The sequence below is a fragment of the Oryzias latipes genome, chromosome 17, assembly GCF_053564925.1.
Source record: "Oryzias latipes strain Hd-rR chromosome 17, Olatipes_Hd-rR_3.1".
Classification (NCBI taxonomy): Eukaryota; Metazoa; Chordata; class Actinopteri; order Beloniformes; family Adrianichthyidae; genus Oryzias; species Oryzias latipes.
This window is the reverse complement of record NC_136253.1, coordinates 3,494,828-3,510,559: the sequence shown is the minus strand read 5'-3', so window position 1 is coordinate 3,510,559 and position 15,732 is coordinate 3,494,828. Positions and strand designations below refer to the sequence as shown.

The 15,732-nt window shown below is 41.6% G+C and overlaps 1 protein-coding gene across 3 annotated transcripts in view; it reads right to left on the bottom strand.

Moving 5' to 3' along the window:
* LOC105356097 (contactin-associated protein-like 4) overlaps positions 1-4,366 on the bottom strand; it is a 258,282-nt gene extending 253,916 nt beyond the window's left edge. For all 3 annotated transcript variants that reach the window (XM_078934174.1, XM_078934178.1, XM_078934175.1), the window contains exon 1: positions 4,175-4,366. In XM_078934174.1, the coding sequence (XP_078790300.1) occupies positions 4,175-4,259 (85 nt within the window). In that variant the 5' untranslated portion in view covers positions 4,260-4,366. The remainder of the gene's footprint in view (positions 1-4,174) is intronic.
* Positions 4,367-15,732: the final 11,366 nt, after the last annotated feature.

The window sequence follows — 15,732 nt, the reverse complement described above, 5'->3', positions numbered from 1 at the left end:
CTTCTGCAGAAAAATCTTCACTCTTCACAGATTCATTTGCTTAATTTCTTCATTCATCTGCTGTTTTATTTTAGCTTTTATTTGACTAGATTGATAGACAGTAAAAATCTGAAGAAAAATGAAAAATAAAAATGGAAACCAAAGGTTGCCCTGCGACAGACTGGCGGCCTCTCCGGGGTGTCCCCGGCCTTCGCCCACAAGTGGCCGGGATAGGCTCCAGCAGCCCAGTGACCCCAAAAGGGAACAAACGGAATGGAAAATTAAAGAAATGAAACTAAGGGCAATTCTGTGTTCTCTTTTTAAATAAACCACAAAACGGATGTTATTTCTGAGCCACTAAATAGAGTTTTTTGGATCAGAACTGTCACCTTGTCTGTGTCCGAATTCCCTCACTAATCCATAACCCCTAAAAGTCCATATAGTGCAGAATATCCAGTGTCATGAATTCTAACTCAATTTAGACACCATTTCTGCATTTTTTATGTTTTCATTTTTTTTATTAGGGCAGCACAATATGAGGAAAACTTGAGAGGTCTGATACTAGTGATCAATATTGTGACAATATGACTTACAATACATGAACAAATAGCAAAACAAAAACATCCATTTTCACTGCAACAGTTTAATTCAAATAAAAGCCAACATAAATCTTAATTTCTACTTCAAATGACCCATCTACATAGGAGGCAGGCATTAACCTAAAAAGGCTCCATTCAATTGGTCAAATGCCTTAAAGGGCTTCATTTGATTTGTTAAATATTTTAGGCTGCCATGAGTTTGTTTGTGTGTAAACATTTAACGTAGGCCTGCACAATTACTCGCAAATTCATCGTCAGCGCGATTTCAAGCTCTGCGATATCCATATCGCAAAAGTCGGGGAAAATCTATATAACTGGTTAACCTTAAATGTGCTAAAACAATCTTACGACATCTTGAACTATTTAATGAATTGAATAAATCCCTTTATGCATTTGACCAACCTTTTATGTTAGATGTCGCTCTCCTAATTAGATGAGGGTCATTTGGAGAATAATTTAAAGTATTTTGAGTCTTAAATTAAACTTTTGCAGTGAAATGGAAATGTTTTTGTTGTTTTTGCCATTTGTTCGTATATCGCAAGTTATATCATCATCACAATATTGATCACTAACATCGCATATTGTGAGTTTTCCTCATTTTGTTTAGCCCTAATTTAAGTCAAGGCAAGGCAAGGCAAGTTTATTTGTATAGCACAATTCGTACACAAAGTAATTCAAGGTGCTTCACAAAACAGAAAAATGCATTAAAATCACAATACATCATAGAAATAATCAACATAAAATTTACTTTAAAAGAAAAGGAGAAAAAAAAAAAAAAAAAAGATTTAAAAAGAAAGGAAGGAAAGAAAAGTGCAGATAGGACCTTTCAGTCATATACACGGCTAAACAGAAATGTTTTAAGTCTAGATTTGAACATGAACACAGAAGAGGCCTGTCTTACGACTTCAGGGAGGCTGTTCCAGATTTTAGCTGCAGAATATTGGAACGCTGATTCCCCTTGTTTAGTTCTGACTCTGGGAATCAACAGGAGGCCGGTCCCTGAGGTCCTCAGAGTACGAGATGGTTCATATGGCACTAACATGTCAGAGATGTACTTTGGTGCGTGGCCATGGAGAGACTTGTACACAAGCAGAGCTGCTTTGAAGTCTATTCTTTGAGGTACAGGGAGCCAGTGCAGAGACCTGAGCACAGGACTAATGTGATCATACTTCCTGGTTCTGGTCAGGACTCGAGCAGCAGCATTCTGGATGTACTGAAGCTGTTTTACAGCTCGTTTGGAGAGGCCGGTGAGCAGGCCGTTACAGTAGTCTAACCTACTGGAGACAAATGCATGGATAAGTATCTCCAGGTCTCGCTTTGAGATTATGTTTTTGATTTTGGCAATGTTTTTCAGATGGTAAAATGCCGCTGATGTTACTGACTTGATATGGCTGTTAAAGTTCAGGTCAGAGTCCATGATTACCCCTAGATTTCTGACTTGATTTGAGGGTTTAAGAGACAGAGAATGAAGGTAGCTGCTGACACTTTCTCTTTGTTTCTGTGGGCCAAAAATAATAACTTCGGTCTTGTTTGAGTTTAGCTGGAGAAAGTTGTCCTGCATCCACGCGCTGATCTGTTGGAGGCAGTGGTTGAGTGAATCCACTGGCTCATATTCACCTGTTGTCAGTGACACATAGATCACATAGATTTAACGTGACCATTTACCATTTTTGAACAATTTTTGAACAAGCCCTACTAAGCAGTGAGGGAATTTGGACACAAGCTGTGTTTTGATCACTATTGTTCTGATTTCTGTTGATATTTAAAGTTGAAGTTTAAGGACATTTTTGCTAAAAGAATTGTTTAAATATTAGTCGTCAGTATCGGCCACAACATGTCTAAAAATATTTACATACGGGCAGGAAGTCAATATCATCCATCCCCACGCTGCAACTGCATTTGCTAACTAAACTTGTTTTTCACTGGATGACCCCTACTTTGTGTCCACAACGAAATATAGTTTAGTTTTGAAGACTAGACAGATGAGTCACTGATGAAAACATCTTTACAAGATTATTTTGGCTATTTTTGTCCCCAGAAAGAGGAAAGCCAGAAAAAACAAAGAGACAATGTCAAAAGGTGCAAAAAAGCACTTTGGAAGTTTTGGAAGGACACACTCCTGAATCTCCTCACATTTGCAGATCTTAAGTCCTCTGGCTTATAGGTCATTGTCGTTCCGTCTGCTAAAATTTGTACCTTGTTGTGACATGCTAAGAAACATTGAATCTTGAAAGGCTGAGACCTGCAGCTTGGCTTCATGCACGTCTGCAGTCTTTTCTCATTATGCTGCTGTGGTTTATGGTCCTTGCATGATGACTGTGCTGCTCTGTTAGGCTGTGGGACTCGAACACGCAGAGAAAATGGCTCAAACACAAGTTCAGGTTGGACCAGGGACAGAAGATTTACCAGAACTTGTTCGCTCTAACAACTGGGCACAAAGGGTGGAAGGAGACTGTTCATTGTGTGAGCACAAGCAGAAACGCCAGCAGAGACCAGAAGAAACCCACTGAAATACAAGCCAAACAACTACACAAAGCAGAAGGAGGAGAAATGCAGAGAGAAATGAAGCATTTTGGTCATGAAACATTGAGAAACGCACAGCTGTGAAGAAAAAAGCTGCAGGTGATGCGGGGGGGCTGGGACATGGGGAGCACAGAGAGATGGAGAAGAGGGAGGCAGGAAACGAGGTGAGAAAAACGGAATTTTCTTTATGAGCCGAAGGACGGGAGTTGAGCTGGACAGGAAAAAGTGATGCGAGTCAAAAAAAAACAGCAGAAAAGACGGGATAGAGATGAAGACGAGTGGAGCAGGCACAAAAACTCTTCTGGCACGGAACATCTTCATCTGACCAAAAAAAAGCCTCTTCCTCACTAGTTTAAATTAAACTCATAAAGCGAAGAATTTGTGTGAAAGTTGCCTCAGATTGCATCCTTATACAGAGGTTGTTGAAGGAAAGGAGAGAAATTAACACACTAAGATTTAAGAATTTGTGTAAACAGTCTTTACCAACCCTAAATCATCTCAGCCGTCTCCATTTAGCCATTTTTCATCTCTTTTGCGCTGAACGTTCACAGTGAATCTTGTGTTGGAGATCTAGCAGCTTCTGAACGCCTCTCCAGGCCGTATTGAAGGGTTTTCTCAGACTTAAACCAGGTTTGAGACAACAAACAGGCTGCGTCCCAGGAGGCTCTGCGCGCTGCGCTGCGGAGGGCAGCAAATGAATTAAAAAAAAAACCGTGATCCCGTCCATGGACACAACAGATGAGACTGAGCCGTTTCATGCACTTTGGAGTAGAATTAGAATGTTTGCTTAAGTTAAAGCACCTGAAAACCCAACAGTTGCATTTCTTGGTCAGACTGCAGGAAGACTAAATTACAAATAACCACAATTTAATGTTGCTCAATTTTCATCGCAGGTGAACCATATCTGTAACTCTAAAAAATAAAAATAAAAAAGGAAAAAACGTATCATTCCCAAGTTATATCTATAACCACTCATTGCAACAAAACATTTGATCAAGCATCGTCTGCAGGTGTCTGATGCTCGGACTCTTCTGTGTCCTCTGCAGAAAAGTAAAAGCGCGCAGCCGACTCACCTCCCGCGTTTGTCCCAAGCGCGCAAAGGAGCAGCAGAGCGGCGCCAGCAGTAATTCCAGAGACTCTTCCAGCCTCCACATCCATGATGAAAGCGCAGAGGGAGCTGCTGGGAGACACGCACGGACAGACGACTTCTCCTCTCCAAGACAGATCTCCTCCAAGCCGACTGAAGGGAGGGAGGGAGGGAGGGAGGGAGGGAGGGAGGGCGGGAGGAGGCGCAGAGGCAGCGCGGACTACATGCCGACGTCCTCAAAAGGGATGAACTTAAACGCACCACGGAGGGAAATTTGATCCAGACACAAATGTATTGATCCAACAGGGAGGATTTATGGAAGCAATTCTATAGCATGATTAAAAATAAAAGTCAAAACCAGATATGCTTTTTCATTTTCAAAATGAAGCTGCATTTTTTGACTCAAAATTCAAATGAAAAATCAATCCTTCAAAATGCTTTTTCGTTTTCTTCTTCAACACTGCTTCTTATTCTGTCACTTAATTAAAATGATTATGAAAATGGTATTTGACATTTCATTTTCAAACAGTTCTCTGGTAAATGTGTAGCAAAATTCATTTAGAAATGTCTAACTTTACAATTAAATTGGAGTAACAGAAATGCTTTTTCATTTTCAAAATGAAGCTGCATCAAATGTCTCAAAATAAAATGAAAAATCAATACTTCAAAATGTTAACTTAAAAACAGCTTATTCTGTGTCATAACTAAAACGAAAATGCAAAGACGTGTTAGCATTAGGCTAATATGTGCTTAAAACATTAGCCGTGGAGGTACTTAAAACCCTGAACGGGCAATGAGCATCTTGGATGTAAATATGTGGGAATTACATCATCCTTCATTTTGTTCTGGAAACACAAATTCATATGAATGTTTCTCAGATCGTAGCAGCGCATCCGCCTTCGGCGATCAGCAGCTTCGGGTCGCTGTGCGAAGGCAGCTGCAGGTCCGAAGAAAAAAAGCTTGTCCAGCGGGGTGGGTTTCGACGAACCGCAGTGCGTCCAAAGGAGGACCCCAGAGGGCAGAAATGCTGCTATGTAGTCCTGTGAAGCAGTGTAAAATCATCAGAAGTTCACAACCATCACAAAGCCGCCTCCTCTGCCGCTAACACAAAGCTCCACTGCTCCTAGCATGTGTCTGTTAGCAGCCGGACAGACACAGATAGCACTGACATCATCGCCCCGCCTCCCTGCTGGAAATGCTTATTCGATTTGAATGATGTGACACTGTTAGCAGGGTGGATGTGAAAATGAAAATGCAATCCCCTCTTTGCATTTTAGTTTTAATCAGTGGCGGTTCTACCCTGAATTACTCCCCGGGCGAGACCCTCCTCTGGCGCCCCCCCCCCCCCCCCCCCCCCCCCCCAATAGAGTCACTTTGTCCATTTATTGTAACTGAAAATACAGTTAGGAAATATTTAATAAACACAAATAATCTGAAATAAATATTATAAACTACAAATCACACTAATAATACACTAGAATAAATGTAACTGCAGCACTAAGAAGAGAAAACACTAACTAAAACCTAACCTTTGTGGCCTTCCTGATGCAAGCTTGTCAATAACGTCATCATATGAAATCTGCTCCCCCCCTGAATGATTGATACTAACAACAGCAGGTTAGTGAGTTGCTCCTGAGACATTGGTGACCTCAGGTATGACTTGATCAACTGGAGTTTTGAAAAGCTAACAGCAGCAGCAGCAGCAGCAGCAGCAGCAGCAGCATGCTACCATCACAGCTTATTTAACATTATGAACTAATATACAACAATAAAACACAACAAAAACTTTGTGTTACAGCAGAGCAGACAGACACACGAATCATAACTAATGTTACAAGTTAAGGCAGAGCAAACATTTAAGAATAAATATCTTAAAAATGACGTTATTTGCAATATTTGGGCCTACTTCAGTTTTGGTCATGATAGACCAAACAAGAGATTTTTCCTCTGCAACGTTGTTGTTGTTGTAGGGCAGGTAGCATTCGAATTTAGAAAACGTGCATCTAGCTATGCGATAATACCCTTTTCTTTGTCTCTTTTCTCCTCTTCTTCTCTTTTCTTTCTAAATTGGGCACCAGCTTTGACCTTTTTTCTCCATATTTCAGATGTTTTTGCATTTAGCATAAATGTCCTGACATAGGTATCAAGTCTGTCGACTAAACCAACTGTCATCTAAGTGAAGAATTTTTTTTGTTTTCCCATTTTTTATTTGGGCATTTCACACAAAAATAACCAAAAAAGCATGATTTTTTATACCTTTTTTATACTCGCAGCCCCCCCGTTCGTCAAACATTTCCAGCAGGAGCGCGTGCAGCTGCACCCAGGGGCGCCAATTCGCTACATGGCGGTGCAATTTTTATTTTTATTTTTTCATCAAGCACTGAGCCGCGGCCCGCGACCGTTGCCCCCCTGGAAGAAGATCCAGCCAGGTTTGCGCATGCGTTTTGTGCTCCGTGCTCACCTCAGCCTGCACCCTTCACCCCGCGCCCCCTCCCTTCTCCTTCTTCACCCCGCGCCCCCTCCCTTCTCCTTCTCACACACATTTGCGTCTACTTCTCAAAGACAGGAGGGAGCGCAGCTGCGGGGCGGGGGCGCCGCCAGGTTTCAGGCTGTTACAAACTCTGTGATATAAGTAAACCAATAGTGGTGCATAAAGTATTTTACAAGAGCTGAGCCGCTGGCGCCGCCCCTCCGTCATTTTTCCGCCCCGGGCGATCGCCCGTATGGCCCGTGCCTAAAACCGCTACTGGTTTTAATTATAACATAGAATAAGCGGTTTTTAAGTAGAAATGAAAAACATTTTGAAGGATTGATTTTTCATTTTAATTTTGAGTCATTTGATGCAGTTACATTTAGAAAATGAAAAAGCATTTCTGTGAATCCATTTTAATTGTCAAATTAGACATTTCTAAATGAATTTTGTTACACATTTACCAGGAACCTTTTTGAAGATGAAATGTCAAATACCATTTTCTTTAGACCAGAGCCCAACATGCTGCTGACGACCTTCAACTGGCTGAGAGGCTTAACACCTTTTATGCCAGGTTTGAAGTCCCACTCCCCTCCTCCATCCCCCCTCACTGAACAGGTTTCCTCAGCAACTTTGGAGCCACATTCCTCCCCCACCACTCTCACTGAGGACAGCACGACCCCTCCAGACCACCTCTCCCCCACCACTGTCTTCTCGGTGACAGAAGAGGAGGTGCTCAAGCTTTTCCGGAAGCAAAACCCACCGAAGGCTCCTGGTCCGGATGTCATCATTCAAGACACTGAACCCCACCTTGCCTCTGGTGGTAGGCGGGCGCCTGTGTTTGGCAGCGGAGCCGCCACCAGTGTGTAAATGTGTGAGTGAATGTGTGTGTGACTGGGTGAATGGGTCCGTGACTGTAACGCGCTTTGTCCTTGTAGGACGAAAGGCGCTATATAAGTATACGCCATTTACCATTTACCATCTCCCCTGTCACCCTGAAACACTGTGCAGGCGAACTGACAGCGGTCTTCACAGACATTTTTAACACTTCCCTGCAGTCCTGCCACGTCCCGGCCTGCTTCAAACTGTCCACCATAGTCCCTGTCCCCAAGAAGCCCCCGCATAACTGGTCTTAATGACTACAGGCCTGTGGCACTTACGTCTGTAGTCATGAAGTCATTCGAGCGTCTGGTCCTCCCCCACCTCAAGTCCTTCACCTCCCCCCTCCTGGACCCTCTACAGTTCGCCTACAGAGCCAACAGGTCTGTAGACGATGCTATCAACCTGGCCCTCCACTTCATCCTGCAGCATCTGGACTCCCCGGGTACCTATGCGAGGATCCTGTTCGTGGACTTTAGCTCTGCATTCAATACTATCCTCCCTTCTCTGCTCCAGGAAAAGCTCCACCAGCTAAACGTGCCTGACTCCACCTGCAGGTGGATCTCTGACTTCCTAATGGACCGGAGGCAGTGTGTGCGGCTGGGGAAGAAGATCTCCACCACCCAATTTATCAGCACAGGATCTCCACAGGGCTGTGTACTTTCTCCTCTGCTCTTCTCCCTGTACGCTAACTGCTGGAGCCTCCAGCCATGACTCTGTTAAACTGATCAAGTTTGCAGATGACACCACCCTCATCGGGCTCATCTCTAACGATGATGAGTCTGCCTACAGGAGGGAAGTGGACCGGCTGGTGTCGTGGTGCAGGATCAACAACCTGGAGCTGAACCCCCAGAAGACAGTGGAGATGATAGTGGACTTCAAGAAAGTCACAGCAGCCCCCTCATCCCCCCTCATCCTGACAGACTCTACCATCACCATAGTGGACTCTGTCCGCTTCCTCGGCACCACCATCACCCAGGACCTCAAGTGGGAGCCGTCCATCAGCCCTCTGCTCAAAAAGGCCCAGCAGAGGATGTACTTCCTGAGGCAGTTGAAGAGAGCCAAGCTGCCGGCCCAGATGATGGTGAAGTTCTACACGGCCATCATTGAGTCCATCCTCACCTCTTCCATCACAGTGTGGTACGCTGGAGCCACAACCAGGGACATTAACAGACTGCAGCGTATTGTGCGCTCAGCTGAGAAGGTGATTGGCTGCAGCCTTCCATCTGTCCAGGAACTATACATCTCCAGAACCCGGGGACGTGCAGGCCGGATAGCAGCCGACCCTTCTCACCCTGGAAATGATCTACTGGAACTACTCCCTTCAGGCAGAAGGCTAAGGTCCATCAGGACCAGAATCTCAAGACACAGGAACAGTTTCTTTCCCTCTGCAGTCAGACTCATGAACACCTTTTAACTCCTACACCCTCTTAAACTTCACTTCTGTGTCCAGTCAGTCACCAGCCCACCACCTGCACCTTGATCACTCTCAGTTTGCACTGTTTTTGGCACTGTTTTGCTCTAACTCCATCTATTTATTGTTCTGACCATTGTGTCATTTTAAATTTTTGCTTACTGTTGTTCTGTTGTTTTATGTTGAAGCAAATTCCAATTCTGTGAAACTTCACTGAATATGGCAATAAACGCTTCTTGAATCTTGAATCTTTATCATTTTAATTTAGTGACAGAAAAAGTGGTGTTGAGGAAGGAAATGAAAAATAATTTTGGTGGATTGCTTTGTCATTTTAATATCGAGTCAAAAAATGAAGTTACATTTTGAAAATGAAAAAGCATTTCTGGTTTTGACTTTAATTTTTAATTATGCTATAGAATTGCTTCCATAGGATTTTTCCTTACCAGCACAGTTTGGAGTAACTGCATTGAAGCATCGAGGCTTCACACAAATGAACAGGTGACGCCACCAAAGGCACATCAACCTTCTTCCATTGTACTGAAAGAAGAGCAGAGTAGCCTACCATAAGAGTACTCAAGTGGAGTAGCGTTATTATACCAAAGAAAGTTTGATCATTTTTTACTTAAAAATTAAAAAGGTTTTTAATTCAAGTTTATTCATCTAAAGAGTGCAAATTTGAAATTATAATTTTCTGATTATAACAAAAAAGGACACCGAACAAACCTAAAAAGAAATTATATGCTATAACCTGATAAATTCAAAGCAAATATTAGTTAACATAAATATTTTTAGTCCAATTTGATCTACATTCAAATCTAATAGGTCATCAGGAAGACTGAAATGACATTTCTTATGCAAAATGCTGGTGTTAAACTGTTCAATAAACAGCGAAAAAAATCTAATTCAAGAACAAAAGTTGCAGGTGAAATCTTTGAAAAGATGCTCTACTATACACCCAAAGTAAAAAGCATGGTGCATTCAAAGTACTTTTAAAGGGAATTTTATTCAAGGTACTAAAATAACTATAACTGCATAAATGAAACATATCTCTGATGATAAATATTTCTATTTTGTAACTGTGGTTCAATCATCAACTTGGGTTTATTTATTAACTATCACTTATTAAAGGCTTTTAAATATTTAAAGAAACTGCACACCCCAGACTAAATGTTCATGAGGATTCAAGCCATGAAGGTCATAAAAGTTGAGTAAAAACGTCAAAACCATTTAGGTCTTAATTTAGGTCAGGGTTCGGCAGTCTTCAACATTTAAAGAGCCGTTTAGTAGTCAGATTTTTTTATGACTACAATCCAGCAGGAGTCTCAAAGTCTGACTTCCCCCTTTAGTAAAAGAAGACACGCATATGTCTTATGTCACTGTAACTATTGTGATAAATATAAAAGAACATTACTGGCATAAATAAAACAAAAACATAAAGAAAAACACAAGGTAAATATGACATATTTTATAACTTTAGACGGAGGTTCGCATGCCTTCCTTAAAAAATAAAAGACACCCTGTACCATACTTGATGATCTCAATCCTGCATATGTTGTAGTAGGTAGTGTAATGTCAGCAGTGAAAAAGAAAATATACATTTAAGGCTCATTCACGTATTTTTCAGACCATGAAAAAACAATTAAAATCCTAGAATTTTTCAACCAGAGGAAATCCGCCTTTCATTCCAACACACCTAAAGTATGAATTCCGACTGTGCTTACTGATCTCCAAGATTTTCTTTGGTACATGGCGCTCAAAAATCTGTCAAAATGTTTTAGTATGACTTTGGTGAAGCTGCAAAGCTTGATGGATTGTTAAAGTCCCCTATGACAATTAAAAAAAACATTCCCGGTGATGTTTTAATTATGATAATGGAGTTTTTGACCAAAATCCTGTAAATTGTAATAGCTTTCCTGACTCACATATACTTAGTTAACTTTACTCAGTAATATAAAATACATACTTCTTACTAGGTTTTGTTGAGTTACAGTCAATTGCAGGTTGAAAATAACAATTTACTTAATTGTTTGAGTGATTACACCAGTGAGAGGCAGCAGTGCAATAAAGCGTACCTAATGTGCAGAAAAAAAAACGAAGAAAAAGAAGTGGCACTGCCAGAGCATGCGTAATTTGTACGTATCTCGGCGCCAATTCTCCAGATGTGGAAAGACGTTGACAGGCCACCTACGTTACGGAGCATTGTTACTTTTTTGAAAGAAAAATAATAATAAGAAGGTAAGTAATCAAGTATGCAACATTTGAGTGAATGTTTTTTTTTACTGTCTGTCGCTAATTGTTGCTGAGCTCCTTAATGTGTAACAGTTACCAAATAATTTTGATTTTATTCAGACCTTGATGGTTTGGCCTGTTTTTTTTTTTTTACATATAAAACTATCAGGTACCACAACGATTCCTGGATTGACTAAAAATTAGTTTGAATTGTTCCAAATACAATTTTGGTTTTCTATTTTACCATTTTCCTTGATGCATTCCCATCTGTTGGCTTTGGTTTATAAATCATTAACGTTACAAAGCTGTTGAAATGGTGACATTTACTGTTATATGTAACAGTTATGCAGAGATGACGTTTGTCATTATATTTGATATGTTTTGTGATTTCACATTAACATTACACTATTATTTTTAAATTCAGTAAATTAAGATTATAAAACAAGCACTGTAAAATGTTTCTTTACTCAAACTCAACTGTTTTATATCACTGCTGAAATACGGAGCCGTCTTCTAAAATAAGAAACATAGTAATGTTAAAAGTGATGTTAAACTAAGAAATCTTAATAACAAATGAAAGTTTTCTTTTCCAATATTTTTTTGTTGTTGTACTGGCACAACATTACTGAAAGATATCAGAGGAAACACTGTTTTAAAATGGTCTGTACTGAAGTCACACATGCATATTTCTAAAACTGCGTATTTAAAGGTATATTTTCTGTAATGCTTTTAGAATATGCACATATCAAGGAATGTTTCTTTAATTTTGCAAAGCAGAACCTGTTAATTAAATTTTGTTATTTTTTTTTGAAGAAGTCCTTCTGGCAGCTGCCTCCTGATTGGTCTTCAACAAACAGGTCTTGATACACCGGTGAGGACTTTATATTTTGTTAATATTTTGTTGACTAAACCAACTTAAAATATATGTCCACCTCAAATAATCTCTTGCAGATGCAGTGGAACTGTAAGCACTGTGTTTTTTCTGCAAACAAAAGAGGAATTTTGTTAAAACATTATCGTCTAAAACATGGAGGCTTCACTCGGCAACAGCCAATACCAGAGACAAGTAAGTACTTATTCATATTCCTTTTTCGACCATGAGAAACTGCATTCTGTTTAGGTTTGTCTTTAGAATTGGCCTGTTGCCCTGACCAAACATTAACAAATGTCCACACTGTCCCAACCCTCAGTTTTTTTCTTTTTTTGTTGTATGTGTAAGTGTTTGCAGAGTTTAACAGGATAGTCACCACAGATCTGCAGAGTAACTTTTATGGTGCTGTGGATCGCTACACACCACACTTTGTCACAATCTTCAAGTCCAAGAAAGGGACAGTTGGAGAGAAATTAGATGAGCTTATGCAGCAAATGAATACAGGGGTGAGTTTACTGCAGCCTTAATTTTGTTTATTATTCTGTGACAGAATCAATATAATTAATGACAAAATTTAAATCTTTGGGTGAAGTAGGCTAATTTATTTTTACTGTAGCTTTAAAGTTTCATGATCTTGAACTTGATCTCTTTTTTTTCCTCTACTTCTAGAAAGAAGCAGGTGTGACAGCAATGCGCACTCTTGTGCTCCGGGGCTTACCTATCCTGCTTGGTGATGATGCCAGTAACTTCTACAACACCTGCAAAGTTCTCATTGTAAAAAAAAATTTAAAAGGGTTACTTCTTCCAAAAAATAAAAATTGTCGTCAAGTGCACTTCAGTGCTCCGAAGGTTGTTTGACCAAAAACTCTCCTAGTTACCAAAAAACTTTTCATAATTTTTTTAAAGTATTAAAATAATACAGCATTACTTTATAAAAATAATAAAACTACCTTTTTCCTAACTTTTGACCGGTAGTGTATTTGCTGCTCTTTTATTGAGACAACACTTAAGATTGATCTTGATTACATCCTATGAGTGCAGTAAAAAGACAAAGGCTCCAAAATGTGGCAATTCAGCGTAAGCTAGAAGGGTGATTAGAGAAAATAAATCAGGAAAACTTTACCTTTATTTTCATAGCATTTATACAATACAAAAGTAATTTCACAGTGCATTAACTAATGTTAACAAAATTTTAATAAAGTATTTGTAAATGTTGAAATTATCATTTAACATACAAGATAAAGTGCAGCTTTATAAGTGCAATTTATTTTTAGTTCATGTTAACTACTGCAGTTAATGAATGTTAACTAATGAACCTGTAAGTTTTACTAAATGTGTATTGTATTTGTTGGGATATTAAAAAATCAACGTCAATTAAGTAGAAAAAAATATATTGAAAAGTCCATGAAACAATTGATCTTTTGTCTGGTAACTATTGTGACCAGTAGTAGAACACAGTGGGTCTTGGTCTATGCTGTTAAAGCATTTACAAATTGACCAACCTCCAGCAATTAGTTTAAAGACTGTTAAATAGAAGGTCAAAATAGCATTCATGCAGCATTGCAGCACAAATGATCAAATAAAATGATGACAAAAGGACAAATTATAGGAAAATGCAAGGTAATTATTATCAACTTTATAATAAACTGAAATAAATAACAATATAGACAGACAGCAATAGAGAGAGAGAGAGAGAGAGAGAGAGAGAGAGATAGATAGATAGATAGATAGATAGATAGATAGATAGATAGATAGATAGATAGATAGATAGATATGATGTAAAACTGTGGATTTTCACGTTTCCCTGTTGTAATATTTGTATTGTTTGGTTTTATTCAGGCATTTGATGTTGATGGCTGGCCACAAGTGTCCGTTGGGGTGCTGACTGTTATTGATGAAGAAGAACCTCTCATTCCAAATAAACTGTACTTTGACCCAGTGTCTCCTGCACTGTGGAGGGAGGTATAGTACTGGATAATCTGCAGAATCTGCCTCAGGCAATTTGCATCTTGTTTGGTCTGTCTTTTTTAAAACATTTTGAAAACCTGACTATTTGCATTTTTTACGCCAGTGCAAACTTGTGTGTACCATTCTTGTGTCAGTTGTTCAGAAAAATAAATATATTTATATCCATCCATACATCCATTTTCCTCCGCTTATCTGGGACCGGGTCGCGGGGGCAGCAGAGATGCCCAGACTTCCCTCACCCCAGCCGCTTCCTCCAGCTCCTCTGGGGGGACCCCGAGGCGTTCCCAGGCCAGCCGAGAGATGTAGTCTCTCCAGCGTGTCCTGGGTCTTCCCCGGGGCCTCCGCCCAGTGGGACATGCCCAGAACACCTCTCCAGGGAGGCGTCCAGGAGGCATCCGGACTAGATGCCCGAGCCACCTCAGCTGGCTCCTTTCGATGTGGAGGAGAAGCGGTTCTACTCCGAGCTCTCCGCGGGTGACCGAGCTTCTCACCCTATCTCTCAGGGAGCGCCCAGTCACCCTACGGAGGAAGCTCATTTCAGCCGCTTGTATTCGGGACCTCGTTCTTTCGGTCATGACCCATAGCTCATGACCATAGGTGAGTACTGGAACGTAGATCGACCGGTAAATTGAGAGCTTTGCTTTTCGGCTCAGCTCTCTCTTCACCACAACGGACCGATAGAGCGACCGCATAACTACGGATGCCGCTCCGATCCGCCTGTCAATCTCACGCTCCGATCTTCCCTCACTCGTGAACAAGACCCCAAGGTATTTAAACTCCTCCACCTGGGGCAAGGACACTCCACCCACCGAGAGATGGCAAGCTACCTTTCTCCGGTCAAGGACCATGGCCTCAGATTTAGCGGTGCTGACCCCTTATCCCAGCCGCTTCACACTTGGCCACAAACCGCCCCAATGCACGCTGGAGGTCCCGGTTCGATGAAGCCAACAGGACAACAGGAAATTCTGTCCATAAAAACTATGAACAGAACCGGTGATAAAGGGCAGCCCTGCCGGAGTCCAACGTGGACCGGGAACAGGTCTGACTTACTGCCGGCTATGCGAACCAAGCTCCTACTCCAGTCATACAGAGACTGGACAGCCCTCAGTGCTTCCCTCAAGGCTTCCCGGACCCCATACTCCCAGAGCACCCCCCACAGGATGCCACGGGGGACGCGGTCGAACGCCTTCTCCAAATTCACAAAACACATATGGACTGGATGAGCGAACTCCCACAATCCCTCCAGCACCCTAGATAGGGTGTAGAGCTGGTCCACTGTTCCACGACCAGGACGGAAACCGCACTGTTGTTCCTGAATCCGAGGTTCGACTATCGGACGGACTCTCCTCTCCAGTACCCTGGCATAGACTTTCCCAGGGAGGCTGAGGAGTGTAATTCCCCTATGGTTGGAACACACCCTCCGGTCCCCCTTCTTAAAGAGGGGAACCACCACCCCTTTCTGCCAGTCCAGTGGTACGGTTCCCGACCGCCACACGACGCTGCAGAGACGTGTCAGCCAAGACAGCCAAGACTTCATCCACCCCCGGGGCCTTGCCACCGAGGAGCTCGTTGACTACCTCAGTGACTTCAGCACGGGTAATAGACAGCCCCACCCCAAAGTCCTCACTCTCCGCTTCTTCAAAAGAAGGCGTGTCAGTGGGATTGAGGAGATCCTCGAAGCACTCCTTCCACCGCCCGACAATGTCCCCAGTC